Source organism: Ovis aries, chromosome 21 (genome assembly GCF_016772045.2).
Source record: "Ovis aries strain OAR_USU_Benz2616 breed Rambouillet chromosome 21, ARS-UI_Ramb_v3.0, whole genome shotgun sequence".
Lineage (NCBI taxonomy): Eukaryota > Metazoa > Chordata > Mammalia > Artiodactyla > Bovidae > Ovis > Ovis aries.
This window is the reverse complement of record NC_056074.1, coordinates 273,498-300,961: the sequence shown is the minus strand read 5'-3', so window position 1 is coordinate 300,961 and position 27,464 is coordinate 273,498. Positions and strand designations below refer to the sequence as shown.

The 27,464-nt window shown below is 41.3% G+C and overlaps 1 protein-coding gene across 1 annotated transcript in view; it reads left to right on the top strand.

The window, feature by feature from the left end:
• HEPHL1 (hephaestin like 1) overlaps positions 1 to 27,464 on the top strand; it is a 92,354-nt gene that overhangs the window by 48,497 nt on the left and 16,393 nt on the right. The window contains exons 7-14 of the mRNA XM_004019379.5: positions 1,290 to 1,429; positions 1,574 to 1,705; positions 3,483 to 3,694; positions 7,047 to 7,197; positions 15,430 to 15,642; positions 19,053 to 19,266; positions 24,198 to 24,337; positions 27,245 to 27,385. Coding sequence (XP_004019428.2) covers positions 1,290 to 1,429; positions 1,574 to 1,705; positions 3,483 to 3,694; positions 7,047 to 7,197; positions 15,430 to 15,642; positions 19,053 to 19,266; positions 24,198 to 24,337; positions 27,245 to 27,385 — 1,343 coding nt within the window. The remainder of the gene's footprint in view (positions 1 to 1,289; positions 1,430 to 1,573; positions 1,706 to 3,482; positions 3,695 to 7,046; positions 7,198 to 15,429; positions 15,643 to 19,052; positions 19,267 to 24,197; positions 24,338 to 27,244; positions 27,386 to 27,464) is intronic.

Below are 27,464 nucleotides of genomic sequence, written 5' to 3'. Positions count from 1 at the left end.
CTGTCTCGCATACACGGTTATCATTAGCATCTTTCTAAATTCCATATATATGTGTTAGTATACTGTATTAGTGTTTTTCTTTCTGGCTTACTTCACTCTGTATAATTGGCTCCAGTTTCATCCACCTCATTAGAACGGATTCAAATGTATTCAAGTAGGGTCTTTTGAATGATAGAATTTATGTAAGTGAATTGCAAAGAGAGGGAAATTTTAGATGCACGGGTTAGTGTAAAGCATCTGCCATAAAGCAGAGTGATTAGATCAGAGTGAATGACATGTGAGGGATTTGCATGGGGCATGAGCACTTACACAGAGCAGTGGAGAGAGGATTGGAGCAAACTGGATATCCAGAGGTCCTCCAATCTGTTTGAACTTTACTTGATTGGCAATTGGAAGCAACTAAAGATTGTGGAGCAGATAAAATGACAATGAAAATGACTATTTTAAAGGTTTTGGAGTATCAGTCCATATGCTTAGGAAAAAACTCAAGGGAGCCAATGTAAGATAGAGGATGCTGCATCGATTGATAGGAGGTTCATACTATGGTCTAAACACAAGGCGAGGAGCACACGCATATAGAGCGGGTTGTGGGAAGAAAGGAAAGGAAAAGATGAAATAAAAGTGAAGAAAATGAAGGGTGCAAAATAAAAGGTTATAAAGTCAGGATGAACAAGATAAGAGGAAGAGGCAGAAAAAGAAGACACAGCTGGGAGGTCTGCAAGAGTGGTGGTACCATTGCCAGAAGCAGAGGAGGGATAGTACTAGTTGGAAGTTATATTATTGTATTTCACAAGTTTGAAATTTTGTATTTCGTATATATAGTTTATATGGTAACTCCACTGATTAAACTACTTGATTAACTAGATACTCCATTCCTTAATCATGCCAGATATCAGAGCTTACTATTTGCAGAGACTATTCATATTGACATCAGCAAGAGATAGAGGGATGCTCATTCTGCAAAGAAAACAGTTAGCTCTTTGTTACTTTGTAGGACACCATCTGGGACTCCAGTACTGGTAAGTAAGGAGTTTACCTATGCCTCCTTTGGTTGCTGGACCTCTGGGGAAGAAAGTAAAATGGCTAAGAGAGAAATGAGCTTGAGCACCAAACAGCTTCTGAAGAATTTTAAGGCTGGGCGACTATTCCTGGGAACTTGGCTGAAGACTGTGCTATCTTTTCTGGGGAGATGGGTGGATGAATGGGCTAGAGACAATACAATAAAGCTCCATAATTAAGGCACTTAATTATGGATGTGCAACCCAGTCATCTCCCTTCTTTTTCCACAGTGACTCTGAGCTCTACTTCACACAAGGCAACAACAGAATAGGAGGGAAATACTGGAAGGCTCGGTACACAGAGTATGTTGATGCAACTTTTACTCGAAGAAAGGGATTCTCTGAGGCAGAAGCCCACCTTGGAATTCTGGGTACAGTGAAATCATCTGTCACGTTTGAAAAGAGGGGAGATGTTTCAGTGGAGCATGTAATCTAACAGGGAATGACTCTTGCGCTCCCATTCACTTCTCTGTCTCTTTTCATCTCTTCTCCCTCCTTCTCTCAACATTTCTCAGGTCCCGTCATCAAGGCAGAGGTAGGTGACACTCTATTAGTGACATTTGCCAACAAAGCTGACAAGGTCTACAGTATTTTGCCCCATGGTGTGATCTATGACAAAGCTTCTGATGCAGCCCCAAACGTAGATGGTAAGTCCTAGTTTGTGGTTTGGAAGGATCCTGGGCCCTTTACTTGCCAGTCCTGTGAGCTTGAGCAGCTATTTCAACTTTCTGAATCTTACACTTTTCCTCTATCAAGTGCAGAGAATTATGCTCACCTCACAGGTCTTTGGAAGAGATAGACAGGCTTCCTTGGTGGCTCAGACAGTAAAGAATCTGCCTGCAATGCAGGAGACCTGGGTTCTGTCCCTGGGTCAGGAAGATCCCCCGGGGAAGAGAATGGCTACCCACTCCAATATTCTTTTGTGGAGAATTCCATAGATAGAGGAGCCTGGGGGGCTACATACAGTCCTTGGGGGTCACAAAAAGTCGGACACAACTGAGAGACTATCACTTCACTTCCGACAGAATTCAGGACAGGGTCTGGTGCACAGTAGATATTTAGGAAACGTTAATGCCATTCCTTTACTCTCAGAAACATAATACATCTCAAAGTGGGCTACTTTCACAGCCTCGCCCACTTCTCTAAGATGGAGAGTTTTCTGCTGTAATTGCATGGGATTCTCTATGTAGGGCTAAGGGGAAAATCTGATTTCCATCGTTTTGTTGAAGTGAAACTCTTACACATGGGCTTTGCTTTGTCTCTATGGGAAAATATTTATTTAAAACTTTTATGGGCTTACCATCATATATGTATTCCCCAATCACAGAGTATGTAGCACAGGCTGTCTACATGTAAGAAAAGCAGATTCTACACAGCGGCTACAGGAACTATCCTTCCATTCATGATACTGTTCTTGGGAAATCCTGGCTGTGTGGGAAGCCTTTCTCATCGTTATAGCAGACACCATGACTCCTGAGATACTTCTTTATTCCCAAGTATGAGGCTGGTCCCAGTCCAGGGCAGGCTTTGTGGTGCTGGGGACAGAACAGAGAAGGAAAGGGTGGAGGAAGTATTCCCCATTCCCTAGTCTCCCCCACCCCGCACCCCCTGCCCACTGCAGCAATGTCTCCTGTGCCCACATTCTCTTCCTTGGTCAAAATGCTCACGATGACTTTTGCAGAAAGAACCCTAATGACAGCTGAAATGTCTACATTTCTATTGTTTATCTCAGAAAACTTTCTGCATACCTGTTTGCAAGCTCTGGACAAAATGCAGGAAGTCTCTGGCCTCAGTCTAGTTGAAGAGATTCAATGCGTTCATTTGACAATACAATGTGAGGGTCAAGTACAAAGTCTTTGGAATCAGCCCTGGGTTTAATCCCAGATCTGCCATTTACCAGCTTTGTTACCTTGTGCCTTTGCTTACCTCCTCTAACTTGTAGTTATTTGGGTTATTTCCTAGTTCAACCTTCTAGATTTAAAACTCTTTAAAGGTAGGTCTCTTGTTTAACTTCTTGGGGTATCCTTTAAAGGCCAAATATAATAAATTCCACATCATAGAAGGTATTAAATGATATTTTATGGATTTATATTTATATATAAATGGGCAATTATCAGTCTTTAAGATAATTTAAAGATAATTATCACTCTTTTAATATTTGCTAAACTTGAGATTTGAGTAAGAAGTAGTATCTGTGAAGATATTAAGTATAAACTGTGAAGAAGATAGTCCTTTGATAAAAGCATCTATCTCATAAAACAGTAGATGGTGGCCATGGCCTCTCTGATAGGATACAGTGGAAACAACTGTCTTTCCACAAAGCACATCATCAGACAGAGATGCACCCTGAGCTGGAAGACCCAGTCTGACAAGTTTCTCATTCCTGGCTGTTGCTTTGAGTAGCTGTTTCACTTGTCTCCACAGGGTTTCTGAAGCCAGGGGCACATGTTAAGCCAGGTGAGACCTTCACATACAGATGGACAGTGCCTGAAAGTGTCAGGCCAACAGCTGATGACCCACCCTGTCTGACTTATCTTTACTTCTCAGCCGTTGAACCAATCAAGGACACGAGCTCTGGCCTTGTAGGGCCTTTGCTAGTCTGTAAAAGGGGCGTTCTCAATGCTGATGCGACACAGGTAGGCCTTAAAGTCACCGGGCTTACAGGGTTGTGTGTGAGAGAGATCAGGAATGTGGCTAGAGAGTAAATAGTAATTGTCCATTACACAAAGGTGATTTTTTTCCTCAGTGCTCTCGAAATCGACTTCTACATAATGAAGATTTTATTTTATTTTTCATAAATTTAAGATGCAAATTTTAATTTAAGATAATTTTAGTGTAAATTTAAGATCTGAAATTTACTGATGCCTATGCGGAAAGCCAGGATCTCTGCTTGTTTGGCTGGATTTGGTAACTCTCTTTCCCTGGGCATTGCTTTGATTCTAGAATCTCCAGAGACCTATATAGAATATAAATTGGGATATTTTGGGAGGCAGGGGGTACATTTTCTCAAGGGCTTCCCAGGTGATGCTAGTGGTAAAGAATCTGCCTGCTAATGAAGGTAGACATAAGAGTTGCATGTTAGATCCCTGAGTCAGGAAGATCCCCCAGAGGAGGGCATGGTAACCCACTCCACTATTCTTGCCTGCAAAATCCCATAGACAGAGAAGCCTGGCAGGCTGCAGTCCATATGGTTGCACAGAGCGGACAAGACTGATGCAACTTAGCATGCATGCAATTTTCTCAAATTTGTCTACACATTAGACTTACCTGCCCACCCCCCACCTTTAAAAAAAAAAAACAAAACCTGAGGCCCCTTTAAACACCCTTTATTCAGGTCTTTCAGACCAATTAAGTCAGAATCTATAAGTGATTCCAATGTGTAGCCAAGTTTGAGAATCACTGTAGCTCACCACTACAGTCCAAGAGTTAATCACTATGACCAAAGAAACAAGAAAACAAGTAGATATTTTCTTGCAAGTCCCAACTTAGAGGCTTTGATTAAGCCACACTGATTAGTGTGGCAAAGCATAGCATTTCAAGCTATATCTACATAATATAAAACACACTGATGGAAAGAGCGAAAGTCAGCTACTTAATCATTTTGAATTACTTTACTAATCAGAAATAGCAGGCTATTTGTTTAAATGGTATATTTTATATTTGGCATTAATCCTAGAAAAGAAGAACCATTAGGATGTATCTATAGATAGAAAATTATGATAAGGAGTAGGCTCACATGACTATGGAGGATGACAAGTTTCAAGATATGCATGGTAAGTCACAGAAAGAGACTCAGGAGACCCAAAAGGCCAGCAGGGTCTTGAAAGGAAGAGCCTGTGTTTGAGTTTGAGGTCAAAGGCAAGCAAAAGCTGACGTTCCAGTTCAAAGGCAAGAAGAATCCCCTTTTACTTGTGAGAGGGTCAGATTTTTTGTTGTTCTGTTAAGGCCTTCAAATGATTGGATGAGGTTCATCCACGCTAGGGAGGGTGATCTTCTTCACTTAGTCGCTGAATCAAATCCAAGCACACTCTCATGGAAATAGCTAGAAAAAAGTTTGACCAAATATCTGGGCACCCAAACAAGTTGACACAAAATTAATTACTACACAGGATCCTATAGCTACCTTCTAACCTCCTCCTGGGCTAATTTCCCCTTTCATAGACCCAGTTACCTTACAGATGACTCTCAGATGATGAGGCTCTCCAACCAAATTCTTCTCAGTGGTTCCTTCTCATCCTGTGTACAAACACAACCACAGTTAATAACGGTTAACACCAGGTACTTAGTATTTGCTAGAGGATGTGCCAAGTGCTTTGCCTATAGTATCAGATTTAACCCTCCAAAAATATGAAGTAGGGACAACTCATATCCTCACTTTGCAAATGAGGGAATTAGGACTTAGAGAAGACAAGTCATTTGTCTTAGTTGTCATAACATGTAAGCAGAATGGCACTATAACCTGATATCTTTCCAAATATATTTGATCCCTTATTCCCCTTCCAGTTTCAATATTTTATTTTGAAAAATCTTAAGCCTACATTGTTTCTTTCCATATCCCATGATCTAAAACATCACGTGATAAAAGCAGTAAGTGTACATAAGTTATAGTAAGAACATAAAGCAAAGAATAACCTTACCTTCAATGAGGAGTTAAGAAAGCATCACAGAGCTGGGACAGCTAAGCTCCCCTTGAAGTTGGATTAGGGTGGCAGACCATCAAAGTTGAGGGAGAACACGCATAAAGGACAGAGGCCTGCTGAACACAGCAAGTTCAGATTGCTGCAAGGATCTTGGGCTTGCTTTGGTTCAGGTGGCAGGAGGGAAGAGCCAAGAGATGAGGCTGAAAAGGTAGGCAGGGACCTATCACTGTGAATTACATTGTATTGTCCAGATTGAGAAGGAGAGAGATGTGATCAGATGGCACTGGTGAGGGTCCCTCTGGAGTAGAATGCAAGATGAAGGGTAGATTGGGAGGGAGTCCATTAGAGGTAGGAAGATGGTTGAGAGACAGAAAACACAGTTACCTCTCTGGTTCAGCTTTAAAGAAAAGCAGATTTTGACAATTCAGCATGCTGTGTGGTCAGTAATATTCAAATAGATGTTTTAGGAATATCCACATGGAAATTATTCCCTCATTATCAACTCAAATTAATATAATTTAGCAAAGCCATGAATTACATGTATTCATTATCTCACTCAAAAACATGTATTAAGTGCCTAGTTTTCCAGGCATTTTTGTTGGAGCTGGGAATACAGAGAGATACCCAAAACTTCCCTACCCTATCAAAGCCTACATTACAGTGGGACAATAGTCAAAATTCTAAGTGCATACAGAAAATATTTTTGGTGGAGATAAGTGCTGTGAAGAAGAGTAGAGTGCGGAAAAGTGAGTGAGTTTGCAGGCAGGAAGGAAGATGAGGGACTTTTAGCTAGGGTGGGGCGAGGGTGCTCTGGGGAGGTGATATTGGTGCAGGGAATGGAACAGAATAAGGCAGGGAGCCAGGCAAGACCTAGGAGAACCTTCTAGACAATGGGAGCAGCATGTGAAAAGGTCTTGAGGCAGGAATGAAGTAGGTGTGTTCTCAAAAGAACAAAAGACCAGGGTGGCTGGAGTGAGCGAGGGGGTGAATACAAGGAGATGAGGTCAGAGAGGCCGAGGCCAGGACATGGAGTTTAGAGTGACAAAAATAACACGGTGATGACCAGCCTGAGAACAGGAGTACTGCAGATTAGGAAAGCTTCTGAACAGGGACTTACTTCCTCTGAGGAGGTCACATGGGGAGGGAAAAGGGTGTAATGAGGAAGATGAATATATCGGGTGTAGAATGAATTTATCAGAATCTTGATTTACAAAATGATCCAGTAAATCTATGGCTGATGCTGATCCTAATTCACTTTCTGTTACTTTATGTTAACTTTCAAAGTGAAGTAGAGCCAGGAAGTCCCCCAAGCTATACTTTAATATGTTCATTTCTTTCTTCTCTGTAGAAAGGAATAGACAAGGAGTTTTACCTACTAATCACAGTCTTTGATGAGAATCTGAGCAGGTATCTTGATGAAAATATTCAGAAGTTTACCTGGCATCCCTTCAGTGTTGACAAGGAGGACAAAGAGTTTGTGAAGTCCAACCGAATGCACGGTATGAAAAATCTTTTCCTCTTGTAAAGTCAAGTCATAATCACATTTGAAGTGAAAATGTTTGGAATGCTTTAGTTATCTTAAGCTTGGTTTCTTGGATATTGTCCTTGGTCATGACTGAAATATTTTGTGGCTTCAGCCTCACAAGGTATGGTGAAACTTCTCCATCTCAAGAGATGTGAAACTTAATACTTCTAAAGCACTTCATCAGCTTTAAATAAAATAATACAAAATTTGAACTAGCAAAGGTCACAGTACATAATAAATGTATAAAATTAGTTACATATATATATATATATATATATATATATATATATATATTTCCTCCAAGAGCAACTGAATACACATTCTTTTCAAGTGCAAACAGAACATTCTCCAGGATAGATTATATGCTAAACCACTAAACAAGCCTCTGTAAATTTAAGAAAATTGAAAATACATCAAGCACTTTTTTTTGAAAACAATACTATATAAGACTGGAAATTAACTTTGAGAAAAAAAAACTACAAAAATACACAACAGGTGAAGGCTGAACAATATTCTACTAAACAACCAATGCATCACTGAAAAAATCAAAGAGAAAATAAAAAAATACCTAGAGATAAATGAAAATGAAAACATGACAATCCAAAACTTATGAGCTAGCAAAAACAGTTCTAAAACAGAATTTAAGAGTTTACTTCAGGAAAAAAGAAAAATCTCAAATAAAACCTAACTTTACACCTAAAAGAGCTAGAGAAAGAGCAAATAAAACCTAATGTTAGTGAAGGATAAGGAATCATAAGGATTAGAGCAGAAATAAGTGAATAGAGACAGAAATAGAAAGGATCAATGAAATTAAAAGCTGGTTCTTTAAAAAGTTAAATAAAACTGATAAACCTTTAACCAGACTCATCAAGAAAAAATGGGAGGACCCAGATCAATAAAACCAGAAATGAAAAAGGAGAGGTTACAACAGACACCACAGAAATATAAAGGATAATAAAAGGCTACTACAAGCATCTATTTGCCAATAAAATGGACAACCTGGAAGAAATGGACAAATCTTTAGAAATGTACTATCTACTAAGACTGAATCAGGATGAAATAGAAAATACGAATAGACCACTTATCAGTAAAGAAATTGAGTCAGTAATTTTAAAACTCCCAGCAAACAAAAATCCAGGACCAGATGGCTTCACCATATGGTAGAATTGGAATTCTACCAAATATTTAGAGAAGAGTTAACACCTACATTTAAAAACTATTCCAAATAATTGCAAAGGAAAGAATGCTTCCAAACTCATTCTATGAGTCCACCATCACCCTGATACCAAAACCAGACAAAAGTATCACACAAAAAGGGGAAATTACAGGCCAATATCACTGGTGAACATAGATGCAAAAATCCTCAACAAAATATTAGCTAACTGAATCTAATAATACATTTAAAGGATAATGCACTATGATCAAGTGGAATTTATCTCAGGGATGCAAGGACTTTTTAATACCCACAAAACAATCAATGTGAGATACCACATTAACAAACTGAAGAGTAAAACGTGTATGGTCCTCTCAATAGATGCAGAAAAAGCTTTTGACAAAATTAACCACCCATTTTTGATAAAAAAAAATTCTCCAGAAAGTGGGCATAGAGGGAACATACCATAATATAATAAAAGTCATGTGACAAATCCACAGCTAACATTATACTCAATGGTGAAAAGCTGAAAGCATGTCCTCTAATATTAGGAACAAGGCAAGGATACCCACTCTTGCCAATTTTATTCAACATAATAATGGAAGTCTAAGTCACAGTAATCCAAAGAAAAGGAAATAAGTCATGCAAATTGGAAAGAAGTAAAACTATTACTGTTTTCAGGTGGCATACAATTCATAGAAAATCCTAATGAAGTCACCAGAAAACTATTAGAGCTCATCAATGAATTTAGTAAGGTTGCAGAATACAAAATTAATACAGAGAAATCTGTTGCATTTATACACACTAACAATGCATTATAAGAAAAAGAAATTAAGAAAAAAATCTCACTTACCATCTCATCAAAAAGAATAAAATACCTAGGAATAAACCTATCTTGAGAGGCAAAGGACTTGTACTCAGAAAACTATATGACATTGATGAAAGAAACTGAAGATGGAAAAGACAAAAACAGATGGCAAAGATATGCTGTGATCTTGGATAGTAAGAATCAATATTTTTTGTTTGGTTGGGGTTTTTTTTTCAGTTTTATTTATTTATCTTTTTACTTCACAATATTGTATTGGTTTTGCCATACATTGACATGAATCCACCATGGGTGTACATTTGTTTCCCATCCTGAACACCCCTCCCACCTCCCTCCCCATCCCATCCCTCTGGGTCATCCCAGTGCACCAGTCCTGAGCACCCTGTATCATGCATCGAACCTGGACTGGTGATTCATTTACATGTGATAATTTACATGTTTCAATGCCATTCTCCCATAGCATCCTGCCCTCTCCCTCTCCCACAGAGTCCAAAAGACTGTTCTATACATCTGTGTCTCTTTTGCTGTCTCGTATACAGGGTTAGTGTTACCATCTTTCTAAATTCCATATATATGCATTAGTATACTGTATTGGTGTTTTTCTTTCTGGCTTATTTCACTCTGTATAATAGGCTCCAGTTTCATCCACCTCATTAGAACTGATTCAAATGTATTCTTTTTAATGGCCTGGTAATATTCCATTGTGTATATGTACCACAGCTTTCTTATCTATTCATCTGCTGATAGACATCTAGGTTGCTTCCATGTCCTGGCTATTATAAACAGTGCTGCAATGAACATTGAGATACACGTGTCTCTTTCAATTCTGGTTTCCTTGGTGTGTATACCCAGCAGTGAGATTGCTGGGTCATATGGCAGTTCTATTTCCAGTGTTTTAAGGAATCTCTACACTGTTCTCCATAGTGGCTGTACTAGTTTGCATTCCCATCAACAGTGTAAGAAGGTTCCCTTTTCTCCACACCCTCTCCAGCATTTATTGCTTGTAGACTTCTGGATAGTAGCCATTCTGACTGGCAAGAAATGGTACCTCATTGTAGTTTTGATTTGCATTTCTCTGATAATGAGTAATGTTGAGCATCTTTTCATATGTCTGTTAGCCATCTGTATGTTTTCTTTGGAGAAATACCTGTTTAGTTCTTTGGCCCACTTTTTGATTGAGTGGTTTATTTTTTCTGGGATTGAGCTGCAAGAGTCGCTTGTATATTTTTGAGATTAATTCTTTGTCAGTTGCTTCATTTGCTATTATTTTCTCCCATTCTGAAGGCTGTCTTTTCACCCTGCTTATAGTTTCCTTTGTTGTGCAGAAGCTTTTAATTTTAATTAGATCCCATTTGTTTATTTTTGCTTTTATTTCCAATATTTGTGGGAGGTGGGTCATAGAGGATCCTGCTGTGGTTTATGTCAGAGAGGGTTTTGCCTATGTTTTCCTCTAGGAGTTTTATAGTTTCTGGTCTTATGTTTAGATCTTTAATCCATTTTGAGTTTATTTTTGTGTATGGTGTTATAAAGTGTTCTAGTTTCATTCTTTTACAAGTGGTTGACTAGTTTTCCCAGCACCACTTTTTAAAGAGATTGTCTTTTCTCCGTTGTATATTCTTGCCTCCTTTGTCAAAGATAAGGTGTCCATAGGTGCGTGGATTTATCTCTGGGCTTTCTATTTTGTTCCATTGATCTATATTTCTGTCTTTGTGCCAGTACCATACTGTCTTGATGACTGTGGCTTTGTAGCAGAGCCTGAAGTCAGGCTGGTTGATTCCTCCAGTTCCATTCTTCTTTCTCAAGATTGCTTTGGCTATTCTAGGTTTTTTGTATTTCCATACAAATTGTGAAATTATTTGTTCTAGTCCTCTGAAAAATACCGTTGGTAGCTTGACAGGGATTACATTGAAGCTATAAATTGCTTTGGGTAGTATACTCATTTCACTATATTGAAGGAGTCAATATTTTTAAATGACCATTCTGCTCAAGGCAATCTATGAATTCAATGCAATCTCTATCAAGAGCATTTTTCACAGAACTAAAACAAATAATTTTAAAATTTGTATAGAAACACAAAAGACCCCAAAAAGCCAAACGAATCTTAAGAAAGAACAGAGCTGAAGGACTCAATGCTGCCTGACTTCAGACAATCAAGGGGCTTCCTGGGTGGTGCTAGTGGTAAAGAATCCGCCTGCCAATACAGGAGACATAAGGGACACAGCATTCGATCCCTGGGTTGGGAAGATCCCTGGAGGAGGGTGAAGCAATTCACTCCAGTATTCTTGTCTGGAGAATCCCACGGGTAGAGGAGCCTGGAGGGCTACAGTCCATAGGGTTGCAAAGAGTTGGACATGACTGAAGTGGCTTAGCATAGTAATCAAAATAGTTTGGCACTGGCACAAAATCAGACACAGATCAATGGAACAGAATACAGAGGCTAAAAATAAACCCATGTGCTTCTGTCAATCACTCTATGGCAAAGGAGGCAAGAATATAGAATGGGGAAAGGACAGTCTCTACAGTAAGTGTTTCAGGGAAAACTGGACAACTACAGAATGAAATTAGAAGATTCTCTAACACCAATATACAAAAATAAAATGAATTAAAGATCTAAATGCCAGACTGGATACTACGAAACTCCCAGAGAAAAACAGAGGCAGAACACTCTTTGACATAAATCCCAGCAATAGTGTTTTGGATCTGTCTCCTAAAGTAAAGAAAAAAAAAGTAAAAATAAGCAAATGAGATCTAATTAAACTGAAAAGCTTGTGCACAGCAAAGGAAACCATCAACAAAATGAAGACAGCCTACTGAATGGGAGAAAATGTTTGCAAATGACATGCCTGACAAGAGATTAATAATCAACAAGTATAAACAACTTGTACAACGCAAAATCAAAGAAACAAACAATGTGATTAAAAATGGGGCAGAAGAATTGAATAGACATTTTTCCAAAGAGGAAATGCAGATGGCTAACCAACAGGCACCTGAAAAGATGCTCAACAGCATTGCTGCATCAGAGAAATGCAAATCGAAACCACAATGAGATATCAGCTCACGTCAGAATAGCTATCATCAAAAAGAACACAAACAGCAAATGTTAGAGAGGATGTGGAGAAAAGGGAACCCTTATACACAATTGGTGGAAATGTAAATTGGTGCAGCCATTGTGGAAAACAGTATGAAAGTGTCTCAAAAAAATAAAAATAGAACTATCATATGACCCAATAATTTCAGTTCTGGAAACAAAAAACACCAAAACCACTAATTCAAAATGATGCATGCAGCCTAATGTTTATGTATATATACATATACATATATATATATACATATATATATATACACACACACACACAAACATATATAAGGAATAAAACTCAGACATAAAAAAGGAATGAAATTCTGCCATTTGCAACAACATGGATGGAACTAGAGAATATTATGCTCAGTGAAATAAGTCAGACAGAGAAAGACAAATATTGTATGCTTTCACTTATACGTGGAATCTAAAAAATAGAACAAATGAATATATAAAACAACAATGAAAAAACAGATTGACAGATATAGAGAACAAACTAATGATTATCGGTGGGGAGAGGGAAGGGTGAAGGGGTAAGATGGGGCTATGGGATTAAGAAAAACATACTACAATGAGTAAAATAAATAAGCTACAAGGGTATATTATACAACATATGGAAATATTGCCATTATTTTATATTAACTTTAAATGGAGTATAATCTATAAACATATTGAATTTCCATGTTGTATACTTAAAACTAACATAATATTAAAAATCAAATATGTTTTAATAAAAATTTCTTTCAATGCCTAAAGCAAACAAGGCAGATAAGAGACCTTGTTTTAGGACCAAGCATAGCACCTATTTATTGCCTTTGAAACATTACGAGAAAATAGTGAAATAGCCTTCCCCTTCTCTCCCAAAGAAGTGCAAAAAAAAAGTCTCTCTTTCTCCCATGGAAGTCCAAAGATGTTCAAGGCTCTAAGTGACCCACAGCACCAACTCAGACTTTTGTGGTCTCAGATGCTCTGTTCCAACTGAACCCCTTCTTGGACCAATGGAAAACAAGGAATAATGCACTTTCAACATCATCTTATTAAAAAAAAAATTGTTACAACTGAAGACAAAATTTGTTCCCAACCTTTATAATAGCCAATAAAAAGGTAAACTAAGCTATAAATTAGGAAACATAGCAATTCCTTAATGGAAAAGCTAGGCTGCAAAAGGGATCTATATACAGAGAAGCCTGTATATAGAAAACAGAAAACAACCTAATGGATCATGTCAAATCCAGTCCCTTCCTGGTTTAGCAATTTGAAATATACTTGTATATTTTAAACCTACAGAATATGTCATGTTTAAGGCAAAATTCAAGGAAATTATGTATTTAGTTTAAGCTTCACATTAATTATAAATTAAATTTTGTCTCCAGTCTTGCTTGCATGAATAGGAGAAAATTGGCTACAATACCAAAGAGAAAATGCTTTATATGGCATACAATGTTTGCATTGCTCATGTTATACGGTCTATGTTCCAATCTGCTTGTTGAATATATAAATGAATGAATGAATGTTCCAGAAAAAGAGGTTCCGGCGGTGGGGAGGGCGTGCCACACAGCTTTGTGGTATCTTAATTCCCTGACCTGGGCCTCCAGCAGTGAGACTGTGGAATCCTAACTACTGGATCACCAGGGAATTCCCAGGAAAGACAAGTGTTAAACTGGAGTTCCTAGGCAACAGGGAATTCTCTACCACCTATCCAATGACTAAACTGTTAGCATTACAGTTTACAATGGGATGGGGAGGGAGGTGGGCAGGGGATTCGGGATGGGGAACACATGTACACCCATGGCTGATTCATGTCAATGTATGGCAAAACCCACTACAATATTGTAAAGTAATTAGCCTCCAATTAAAATAAATAAATTGAAAAAAATTACAATGATATCTCTTTAACATTCAATGGACAAGACAGTTTATTTGCTGTTATTTGCATCATGATCAAAGATTTTCTTCAGAAAGTGTGATATTCTTCTCAGCAGCTCCAGGGCTTCTTGGAATTTCTGCTGATAATTCCAGATATTTGAGTAAAATTACCAAACACCACTCATTTTGCAGATAAAGAAACAAAAGGTAATTTTATTTGACAATGAGATTCTAACAGGAGACCATTTATGTGTGTGGTGGACAGGCCGTGGAAGGAGTGGAGTGGGGGCTGTCTCTCTCCAGGACATCAAGCCTGAGACGCAATTAGGTGCAGTCACCCTCAGTTTACTCAGTCATACTGGTCATCCCCCAGAGGGGGCGAGTGTAGCCACTGTCAGTGGGTGGAGGTTGATATCAAAGAGAAAAGCAATTTGCATTTCTGGAGGTACAAAGACTTTTCGTATCTAAGTGGGATCATTACTCAAAGTCTTGTCAGTTATTTTCCTGAAGTTGGAAAATCAAAATTATCATAAGGCAAAATTATTTATTCAAGGGCTAACCTCTTAAAACTTAGTATCCCTTCCCCACTCCTCAAATCCCTCTTCACTGACCAGACATGCAAATATAATGTCGATCAACTGCAAGTCTTTCAAGTGATGCAAGATCCATAAAATCAGTGAAGGGATGTCTGATAACTTCTAGAATGAAATGCAAAGCCATTGGCAAATGAGGATCTGACAGAATTAAATGAATAACTGAGGAAAAGACACTTAACAAGGGAGATGACAGGCTAAGAACCTTGAAAGAAAATGACTTCCATATCAAGAGTTTAAAAAAAAGACTTTGGGGAAATTCATGAAATCTGTAAATATTTTTTTGAGGATGATGCTCTTTATACTCTGCAAAACTAAAATGTGAAATGAAGGGTATTATATAATGCTATCAAATAATTTTGTCAGAGAAAAGTTGCTTCAGAAAACAACCTGTTTATTTCTTATTAATTCTTAGAATTCATGTCCTATGTATACATTGTTAAATAGAACAGTTTTATAGTTTTAGTGTATTTTAATTATTCATTATTAATTTCATTCTCCATTTAAATTTGATAGAGCACCTGACTTTTTCCCAGTACTCTTTATTCTCTGATAATAGGATCTTCTGTAAATTTTGAACTTGAACACCACTGCCTCCATATGCACTGATAATCTTTCACTAAGGTGATGTGTTTTCAGCACATCTACAAAATAATAGTGGGCTCTGCTCTCCTTTTCCTTCCATTTAGCTATTAATGGCTACATGTACGGCAACCAGCCAGGCCTAACCATGTGCAAAAAGGATAGAGTCTCCTGGCATCTGATTGGAATGGGCACCGACACGGACATGCATGGAATTTATTTTCAAGGGAACACCATCCACCTACGAGGGACTCACCGGGACTCCCTGGCACTGTTTCCCCACGTCTCCACAACGGCATTCATGCAGCCAGACCGTGCAGGTAAACTTGGCAGGACCAGCTCAAGTGACCAGAATCTTATTTTCATGCAGGTACCCTTAGGGTCTTTCCCCAGAAGAAATTGGTTGAATTTGGGCACTTCTGGGTGTGCAGAAGGAAATACAGCCTTGAGTAGAATCAGAGAATCCTGACTATTGTATTTCACACACATAATGTGAAGGACAGAGGAAAAGCATCTAATAACACCCATAAAGCAAAAGTAGGAGTGCTCTAAATGACCTGGCCTCACAAATCCTAGGAGAATGCTCTTAATTTATTTCCATGAACAATTCAGCCCCAAGAAAGAGTATATTTGTTTGCTTGTTTAGTCTCTTTAAACACAAACTTCATTTTAGTTGCTGCTCGGAAGCATCAACCAGACATGAGCAGCCTGGTGGTTGCTTCCAGGTTGTAGATGTCAACTTGTCTCCCTTCTCTAAAGATTGATAGTGGTCTCTTGATGAGCCCAAACAGGGTCTTGCCTATTGCCTTTCTCTCGGGTGCCCAGAAAGCAAGTTGTGTTGGATCTGGAGTCCATGGAGAACCCACTGAAGTGGCATCCCTTCTCTTAGAGATTAACAAGTTAATTAGGTCACTGGGGCACTTTAATAAAAGATAAAGAGTAATATTTGGCAACATATGCTCTCTTATGAAAAATAAGAATAGTAAATGCTGTGGATATTCAACATGTTTCTCCAAACCAACTTTTTCATTGGTCTTAAAATGAAACCAATAGTCTACTCAAGATAAGTACTTGCCTGCTCTGTTTCCTTTATGAACAGGTATTTACTTCTTTCATTCACACTGGAACTGCATTGTGGATGCTACTCTCTGTCCTGGTTAAGAATTTGAGATTTGAGGGAAAAAAAATTCAAAGAGAAAAGAAGATAGACCTCTTCAAAGCTACTCTTTTCTATTAAGAAGTAGTAAATATGACTTACGTCACCTCTTTACACGTTAAACATTTCTACCTGAGACGAACCTAAAATTTTAAGTCATCAGAGAAATATATAGAAAACATATGGACCCTGGGAGCCACCTAACCCTGCCTCAGCATTCACTTCTGGCTGCTGTGAGTGTAAATGCATATTTTCTCCATGATTTTACATTCAGTTAGCTGGTTGAGAGAGGAAAAGTCTCCATGACTTACCTACCAAATAAAATATATGGATTTTTACAGAAAAAAAAGCAAAAAATAAAAATAAAAAAAAGATCCTTGAGCTTCAAAACTTTTGCCAGAGAGCTGCCTCAGACTAGGGGCTCCATTAGTCCTTGCCTTGTAAGCTTCTAGTATTCAACTTTTCTATATTAATTGATTGATCAATTATGAATCACCCCAAGGGATGCCTTTGGAACAATTACTTTTTAAAAATTCACTCTTCAAGATCAAAGAGGGGACGAGAGGGAAACAACCAAATAGTTTTTTTTTTCTTTTTTTTTTTTGCATTTATATATATATATATTTTTTTAATTTTAAAATCTCTAATTCTTACATGCATTCCCAAACATGAACCCCCCTCCCACCTCCCTCCCCATAACATCTTTCTGGGTCATCCCCATGCACCAGCCCCAAGCATGCTGCATCCTGCGTCAGACTTTCTAACACCGCACACAAAAATAAACTCAAAATGGATTAAAGATCTAAATGTAAGATCAGAAACTATAAAACTCCTAGAGGAGAACATAGGCAAAACACTCTCAGACATAAATCACAGCAGGATCCTCTATGATCCACCTCCCAGAATTCTGGAAATAAAAGCAAAAATAAACAAATGGGATCTAATTAAAATTAAAAGCTTCTGCACAACAAAGGAAAATATAAGTAAGGTGAAAAGACAGCCTTCTGAATGGGAGAAAATAATAGCAAATGAAGCAACTGACAAACAACTAATCTCAAAAATATACAAGCAACTTATGCAGCTCAACTCCAGAAAAATAAACGACCCAATCAAAAAATGAACCAAATAGTTTTAATTCATAGAAACAGCATTCAAAGCTAGAGATGGCTGGAATAATTTTAGGGACATGGTTACTTACCCATGGGCCCTCCAGGCTTCTAAAGAGCTACATGACAATGGTTTCCAGTTTATGTTTGGCGGTGAGTATAAATCAGTGACTACTGAAAAGCTGAGTCATTTCAGCTATTGCCGCCCCATCCTCTAAGCTAAAAGGAGTACCCAAACATGGGTAGAGTAGCCTGTCAGCTGAATGTCAAACATTTCCTCTTTGATCTTTTTTTTTAAACCACTTTACTGATGTATGACTGAAACACAAAAAGCTGTATATTTTATACATGTAAATTGATGAGTGTGGAAATAGTATGCATCTGTGAAAATATCACCATAATCAAGGCTTTAAGCTCCTCTTTGTTCTTAGAAAAGAAAATTCCTCCTCTGTAGAAGGGATGATGAGCACACAAATAGTGGGCTGCCTGGAGACCAGCACAGGCAGAGGAAGCTCTGGCCACCTCCGTTGTCAGAAGGGTCTTCTCTTTGTTTTTACAGAGGATCACCATTTGTGCCTGGGTGTGCTAGGGTACCCTATGAACCAATGGTTTGGGCTTGTACTGAAGGGATAATTTGGCAATATTTAGACATGATAGATGCTATCTCTGTGCATTGTAGATAGTTAATGAGACCCACACTCTCATTCACCTCTGAGAACAGAGTCAACTAGAGAAGATTTGTTGATCCAATAATTTCCCTGAGTTAACATCTTCCAATAATTTGATTTTGTATGATTTTATTGTGAATTTAATTAAAATATGTATATCTGATGCCAAGGCATCTAGAAAATTCAGCTTAAAAAATCATATAGTTCTCAGTCAGATATGATGGTTGCTATTTCTTTTTCCTTTTCATATGGCATAATGTAGACCTACCACTGGAAATGAGACCCTCCTCTGTTCAAGGGCTTAATGAAAAAATACATTTAGCTTTAAGAGTAATAGCTTATTTGTATATTGCACCTTATAGCTTATGAAACCCTTTAGGGCAAAACGCATGACTTCAGAAGCGTGACCTAATTTGAACTTTGTCTAGACAGGTAATTAGTTCCTTTTAAACTGGGCTGGGAGAAGACACCTATCAATGATTTTTCCAGAAGTGACTATCCTCTAATAGGTGTGTACAATAGGGGAGACCAGGGAAATCATTTCTTGGCAGCAACTTTACAAGTTTTTTTAAATTTGTTTTTGGACATGACAGATGAATTTCAGATTGTATTTTCCCCCATACGTAAATATATTTACAAGTAATTTATTCCTCTTAGGGTCTGATTTTTAAATGCTAGAGATGGTTGATATCTTAAAACCCCACCTGACTGGTTATTTTGTAGTAATTACGGAGGTTTGCTAGCAACCCAAAAGCAAGCGCTCGAGCATCGCTCTGAACGCCAAGCCATGTTTCTTCCAGGAGTCTTCAGGGTCTTTTGCTCCACCCTGCACCACTTGGCGAGAGGCATGCATCAGATATATGAGGTCAGCAGCTGCGGCAACAAGGACCCTCCTGAGCAGCCCTATGGGATGATAAGAACCTTTTACATCGCCGCTGAAGAGGTAGAATGGGATTATGCCCCTAACAAAAACTGGGAGTTCGAAAAGCAGCACTTGGACGCAGGAGGGGAAAGGTACCACAGGCCGAGCCGCCGCCGTCTCTGGGGTGGGTTCGCACACGTGCGCGGACGTTTGGCAAACGCGGAACCTAAAAGGGCCCCGGGTGCTGTCTGCCCAGTCCTGGCACACAGACATGTCAGCCAGGACCACGAAAGCCTAGGGAAGTCGCCGTCCCCCTCCGAGGGAGCAGTCTGAAGCCAGTCTGGTCCCCGGGAGGCTGGCGGGCCACGCACGTGGGTCTGAGCGAGCGCGGGGCAGGTCAGCTCAGGAGCTCGTCTCCCGGGGACCCGGGGGATGCGGTGCAGAGAGAGGCAGGGCCGCTGCGCAGGGGTGGGGGAGGCGCTGCAGATGGGCTGGGGGAAGGGGTCAGCACAGGGACTCGCTTCCAGGGAACCCCTAGGGACGCGGTGAGGAGAAGCAGGGCAGCTGCGCAGAGCTGGCGCGGGGGGTGGGGGGGTGGTGGGGGGGGTGGGGAGGGAGGTGCGCTGTAGATGGGCCGGGGTGGGGGCCGCCGGCAGTCACTGGCCGCGGGGACACCTGAGGGGCAGGGGAGGCGGAGAGCACCGGGCTGGGGCAGGAAGGGCAGGTCGCCTCGTTGGCCTGGTCCCCAGAGCATCCATGAGGCTGGCCCTCCTGTGGAGGCGCTGCCCTTGCAGAGCACAGGGGAATCCGCGGGCTCGAAGACCTTGCGCGCTGCTGAGCACGGGTGCCCTCCAGCCGGGCCTTCAGGGCTGAACTGTCTCGGGGGCAGGCCTGTAGGCCTCTTCCCTGGGGGTTAGCACCTTCTGCCTGGCTGGCACCGCCCCATGTATGCAGGTGAGGACTGGTTCACTCAGTCACTGGCAGAGGTGGAGTTGAACACTGACCTTTCTGAAGGACAAATCCGTGTTCTCATCACCATGCCATGCTGACGTTCATGCCCTGTTCCTCTTTGATGTTTATTATCACACTTCCCTTGCCCTCTCTTGCCCAGCCTTCACGCACCTTCTGTGGTTATGACTCCCACCAACTCCTCTACATCAGCTATTAGGAATCATAGCCTGTTCTGTTTTTCTTACTCGGCCTGTTTTGAGGGTTCAGGCTCATGGAAAGAATATAATGGTGCCACCTTGTGGATAAATGAAGAAACAAAATCACTCCTCAGTTTTAAAAGATTTGCCTCAAGGGTAGGATGCTTTAAAATTCATTCCGGAATTCACCAGGTTTCCCTGGTACCTCAGCTGGTAAAGAACCCACCTGCAATGCAGGACACCCTGGTTCAATCCCTGGATTGCGAAGATCCACTGGAGAAGGGGTAGGCTACCCACTCCAGTATTCTTGGGCTTCCCTGGTGACTCAGACAGTAAAGAATCCACCTGCAGTGTGGGAGACCTGGGTTTGATCCCTTGGTTGCGAACATCCCTTGGGAAGGGCTGCTGCTGCTAAGTCGCTTCAGTCGTGTCCAGCTCTGTGCAACCCCATGAACAGCAGCCCACCAGGCTCCTCTGTCCCTGGGATTCTCCAGGCGAGAACACTGGAGTGGGGTGCCATTGCCTTCTCCAGTGCACGCATGCATGCTGAGTCACTTCAGTCGTGTCCGACTCTGTGAGACCCCATGGACAGCAGCCCTCCAGGCTCCTCTGTCCACAGGATTCTCCAGGCAAGAGTACTGGAGTGGGTTGCCTGGACGGGTAGCCTTTCCCAGGGAGAAGGAAATGGCCACCAACTGCAGTTTGATCTCTGGGTGGGGAAGATCCCCTGGGGAAGGGAAAGGCTACCCACTCCAGTATTCTGGGCTGGAGAATTCCATGGACTCTATAGTCCATGGGGTCGCAAAGAGTCGGACATGACTGAGTGGCTTTCACTTCACTTCCTAGCACTCTTGAACTTGTGGACTGATGCACATGTAATTTAACTAACCTGGGATTTGAGGTAAGACTCAGCATCTATTGAGCACCACCTCTCATAAGCCAGGCCTTTTGCTGAGCATTTCCCACTCCATCAGCTCTGGCCCAGCACCGTTACATGACCTCCCAGTAAGATGACGATCGAGTAAGCACTCAGGCGGTTCTTAACAGGTGTCTGACACTGACACAGCTTTACATGTCTCAACTCCTGTGATCCTGACGTCACTCCTGGGGGTTGGGTGAATTATTATCACCTCATTTTGCAGAGGAGGGAAGCTAGAAAACAGCAGAGGTAGCTCAAGAGTCTGGGCTTGTCACCACCACACATGCTACTAGGACTTCTGGAAAATAAAAGTAGAAGAAAACTTTCTTCCTTGGAAAGCACACAGTGCGGGGTAAAAGGTATATATGTGCATTTGTAAAATACCTACTGTGTGCTCAGGATCATGCAAAGTGCTGAGAAGGGCACACAAGGTCCTTTCCACACAGATTTCAATGTTCCGGGGGGGGAAGGCATTAGAGCAAACACGCTGAGTCAGGCAGGCACTGAGGGAGGGGAGAGGGTGGGAGAGGGTGGCTTCTGGCAGGAGGTGGTCTTTGAAGGGAGGGCCTGTTGAAGAGGTGAGCAGCACAGGACGGCAGCATGGGAAAGCCCTGCAGGTGTGGCGGGCCTGCAGGGTTCAAGAGAGGGAGTGTTAGAACTGCGTGAGCATAGAGCGTTTGGGTGGTGGTGATGGGAAACCAGGTTTGGGAGCTTGGCAGAGACAAGTGGGGAAGTTTTGTTGTTGTTCAGCCGCTAGGTCATGTCCAATTCATTTCGACCCCATGGACTGCAGCCCTCCAGGCTCCTCTGTCCTCCACTGTCTCCCAGAGTTTGCTCAAATTCTTGTCCATTGAATCGGTGATGCTACCTAACCATCTCATCCTCTGCCACCTCCTTCCACTTTTGCTTTCAGTCTTTCCCAGCATCAGGGTCTTTTCCAATGTGTCGGCTCTTTGCATCAGGGAAAGGTGTATGAAAGCTAAATCAAGGAGTCTGCCAGGGGGAAGCCATAAAAATCTTTTCGACAAGGACTGACGTATTCAAATGTGTAGTTTAGGAGCTCTCTGCCTGTAGTGTAGAGAGGAGAGGGAAGGGAGGGGAATTGGGAGCAGAGAACACGGTTAGGAACAGTTTCATTTAATACAGGTGAATCAACAGATGAAGTCAGTGACTTAGGTTATAGTGTGTTCAGTTTGACCATGGGAAATGGAAGGATGTGAGACACAATATATTTTGGAGATGAAGTTGATAGATTTGTTTCTGTCTTTTGTAGTGATCTATGTTGGTACTAGATAAAATGTAAAGTTGATCCTCATTATTTGCAGATTTCATATTTCCAAATTTGCCCACTTGCTGAAATTTATCTGTAACCCTCAAACCAATTCTTGTGGTGCTTTCGTGGTCACTTGCAGATATGAATAGAACAGTGAAAATTTATGTCACCTGATGTCCACATTCCCGGCAGAGGTCAAACCAACAAGCCATCTCTCTGTTTCCTTGTTTTAGCTCTCCCAACTGTCCTTTTAGTCATCTATTTAGTGTCACTTTTTCTTCTTTGTGCTTTTTGTTGGTGACTTAACTGTTTAAAATGCCCCTCCCCAACCAGAGTAGGGTGAAATGCTGTCTAGGATTCCTAAGCACTGAAAGGCAGTGCTGTAATATACCTAACAAATGAAAACCAGGTTTTAGATAAGCTTCATTCAAGCGTGAGTCAGTGTATTATCGGTCATGAGTTCAGTGATTATGGATCAGCAATATATATCACATGATATATCTTTAAACAGAAGCATACATCTATCGAATTTATATACTGATCTGTTGATAAATACATTGTAACCAGAGATTCGAAGGAACCTAACCCTGTATTTCCCTTAGGAACAATGGTTCAGTTTTGGGGGTGACTGTCTAGAGCACACTATTGTGAATAACAAGAATCAACTGTATTTATATTTGTATTTAAGTATATGCAGAATACGGGGCTTCCCTGGTGGCCCAGTGGTAAAGAATCCACCTGGATTCTTTATTCAGGAGCCATAGGAAGCACGGGTTTGATCTCTGGGTTGGAAGATCCCCTGGAGAAGGGCATGGCAACCCACTCCAGTGTTCTTGCCTGGAGAATCCCTTGGACAAAGGAGCCTGGTGAGTTACAGTCCATAGGGTCAAAAAGAGTCAGACCTAACTGAAGAGACTTTGCGCACACACACATATGTGCAATACACAACCCACAGACTTTCTTGAGATCTTTACAGTGGAAAAACTTAGCAAGGTACAGAACATATGAAATCTGAAGGAATGCAGGGTGGTGGGGTGTGCGCATGTGCGTGGATGAACATTTGTGTGAGGTTGGTTGGTCCCAGGAAGAGAATGTAATCCCAAAGTGCCTTTAGGAGTCTGTGACTAAGTCTGGCCCTATGCAGCGCCCGTCAGGGTTTGTGTGTTTCTTTTTTTAATTGAGACTAATTGCTTTACAATGTTGTGTTGGTTTCTGCCTCACAACATGAATCAGCTGTAAGTATGCATATATCGCCTCCCTCCTGAGGCTCCCTCACCACTCTCTCCCCATCGTTGGTCCCTCCAGGCCATCACAGAGCATTAACTGAACCCCCTGTGTTGCAGAGCAGCCAGATGGCCATCTGTGCAGCAGCAGCTCTCCATCTGACACATGGTGGTGTGCATGTGTGTCAGTGACACTCCCAATTCGTCCTGCCCTCTCCTTCCCCCACTGCATCCACAAGTCTGTTCTCTGTGTCCCAGCAGGGCTCTAGCGCAGTGGTTCCCAAGAGTGGAACGTAGGCCGATGCTGGACTGCCACATCTAAAGCCCCAGAGACGCTTTCAAATGCAGATTACTGGCCCCACTTCCACAAAGTCTGATGTAAAGGGCCAGCTCCCCAGGGAGATCCTGATCGTAGGTTTCAGAAGCACTGCTCCAGTGCCCGCACCTCCAAATCATGCAGAAGCACTCAAGGTTTTTCTACCCTCTAACAACTTTAATTCCTGTTGCTTCTGATTTGCAGGCATGGAGATATATTCATGAACCACACTGAAAACTGGATTGGCTCTCAGTACAAGAAAGTGGTTTACAGGGAATACACCAATGGAGAATTTGTAGAGATCAAAGCTCGACCGCCACAAGAAGAGCATTTGGCACTCCTGGGTATGGCACAGATCACAGCCGTGCACTGCCAGCACACACACACACACACACACACACACACACACACACACACACACACGGTTAGACATCTGCCCAAGAAGGAACAGAAGGAACAGAGTAGCCTGACTGCATTCATCCAAGGGGCACAGCTTTCTGCTCTCCCACCATCAGGGAGCATGCTGTGTGCTCAGCTCGCGCAAACAGTAGCATAAGAAGACCAGCAGATGACACACAAACAGGAATCCCTCTCATCCAGGCAGTCTAACCAGCACCTGCTGCCATGAAGGTCCTTGGCCACCCCTCTGCTGAGCCAGGAAACTTTCGTCTGAAACACCGATGCCTCAGAACAGCAGGCATCGTGTTCACATAGCTTCTCCAAGGTTCTCAGTCATCCATGGCCAGTGCCTTCACAACATACCATGAAAATCATTCTGACAAAAGAGAAACCTTTTACTCGAGAAGCAGTGCTTGGGTGAACAGCATGGATTCAGTTCCGGGGCCCTGACTTCCTGGCCTTCTCAGAACTGACTCCATCTGTCTGACGCCCTGGGCTGCTCAAGAGATTGGATAAGCTCTTCTTGCTAACCTTCCCTACTTGTCGTCACCTGAGTGTCACCCCATCGTGAAAAAGAGATCTTAAAGCAGAGGGTTAATCTAGGTGACTTTTCCATTTTTAAATGTACAAGGCAACTTATATAAATACTAAGGCTTTAATATGTTTCTTATTATCAAAATAATGCACCACACGAGTATTAGATTCATAAATTATTAACTGGCCCATCCATCTTCACCATCTGCTAACATCAGCTCCCAAGCTTGTTTTTCATACCAATGAGTCATCTCCCATGGGAACATTCCTTCTTTTGAATTTCTAAGTCAGAGAACAGATCCCTGAAGAACAGGTGCTGATTCTGCAGAGGGGGCTGGGCTCAATTTGGTTTGCTCAGGAAAAGGAAACAGACCAGCGACTTCATCAGAGGCAAGCTCTGCACCACTTTAGTCAGGGGAGCAGAAGGCCCATCTGTTCATTCGCTGCACATCAGGGAGAGGCCTGAACCCCAGAAACTGCCAAGGCCCCAGGACAGGCACACTGGTCATCAATATGATGACCCTTCACCCCTTCTCACCAAAACAGCAAAGCATGTGCAATTTAAGTGGTAATGAAAATATGTTGGTTTTATTACATGTATGCACATGCCCCATCTGTAACTCTACCCCAGAACTACTTTTAAAAACATGCCTAAATTTTTCTTTTCTAGCTTTATCATTTAAAAAAAAAACAGCGTGCTTTACAGACACTGTCTGATTCATACTAAATATTTGTTTTAAAGATAATAGTCCAACAAATTTTAGATTTATTTAGGCCTTTATCAGCACAGTCCAGGACATCATTCCAGCCCCAAGCATGATAGTATACATAATGCTCATACTTCACTCTGTATAATCGGCTCCAGTTTCATCCATCTCATCAGAACTGATTCAAATGATGAGTAATATTGTTATGGACCACAGCCATTTTGATGGACATCATGTCCACAGTGTGAACCATGGTCTCGTTCTATTTGCAGGCACTGTTCTCCATAACTAGTTTTGAACAGTGTATCCATCCAGAAGGCTGTCTTTTCACCTTGCTTATATGTCTAGATACCTGGGAGGTGGATCATAGGATCCTGCTGTGATTTATGTCTGAGAGGAGACTGCATTTTAGATCTTTAATCGCTAGTTTCATTCTTTACAAGTGGTTGACCAGTTTTCCCAGCACGTCCATACAGGCACCAAAATGCTCGAGTCTCTTGCAGTGAATGGCTTAGTACTGTTGTCCCTCTATGTCTGCATCCATGAATACCGATAGCCAACTGCATTTCTCAGGAAAGCATTAAAACCACGATTGAACCAGTGAACAATGGATGTGCGTGGTCAGACTCAACTGTGAGTGTATTTCCCTGTGATCATAGTGTGCAGATACATTCCAAGAACCTCAGGGATCAGATCTGAGGTGCTTCCACTGGAAGTCTGTTGCCACCTCTCTCAAGTGATCCCTGTGTGAGTGATGCTGTCAGTGTGGCTGAGCAAACTGCATTTGTGCCTTGTTCTGGGGACCAACGGGTACTTGTGCTGGGTGAGGGCATCACGGCAATGAGGGTACAGACCTCTCCAGGGATGTCTGTGCCGATTTCCACTGGCACTCATGCTGGTTGCTTCTAACAGAAATGTGTACACACAACTTCCTGAAGAGTGCACGTCTCAGGCAGGTATCTAAGTACTGAGAAATAACGTTGGATATTTGGACATGCATTAGTGAAATCACCATATTGATCATAAATCAATATGTTTATGTTTTAATTTTGTCATCTTAGAAAATCCTTTTATACTCATTATTTCACTGCATCCTCACTATTATTATATCTATTTACCAGATAATGAGCAATTTTAAGCTAACCAAAGGTTATACACAGGGGGATTACAATGGAAAATCACCACGTGTTGCGGATATAAATTTTCCTGGAGAGTATGTCTCAGCAGTAGTAAAAATTTAAGCATTTATTGAGTACTTACTATGTCTCAATTTACTGAAATTAGCACTTTACATATGTTACTTTAATCCTTATTGTAACCCTTTGAGAAAGGTAAGACCATGTTACAGATGAGGAATTTGACTCAGATAGGTTACTTGACTTACTCAAAGCCTCTCTAATAAGTAAGTGAAGGAGGCAGGATTTGAAACCAGATTGATCCAACTGAAAAACATGACATAATATTTAATGCTACCCAATGTCACCTGCTAGAGGAAATACACTAATAACAAGGCTAACCTTTGTTTATTTTGTCAAATACTACCTACATGTGAATTATACCAATGTTGAAAAGAGCAATGATAATGCACACAGACCTGTGTTTTGCCTTTAGGCCCAATGATTCACGCCGAGGTGGGGGACTCCATCCTGATCATATTTATGAACAAGGCCAGTCGGCCCTACTCCATCTCAGCCCAGGGTGTGGAGGATGTGGATAGTGGGAAGCGGCTCCAAGTGCCTGTCACAAAGCCAGGTAACTTACCCCAGAGGTCTGCTCCATGCTGATGAGCACTCCAGGCTCAACTTCTTTCTTGTCTGATCTCTGAAGGGTC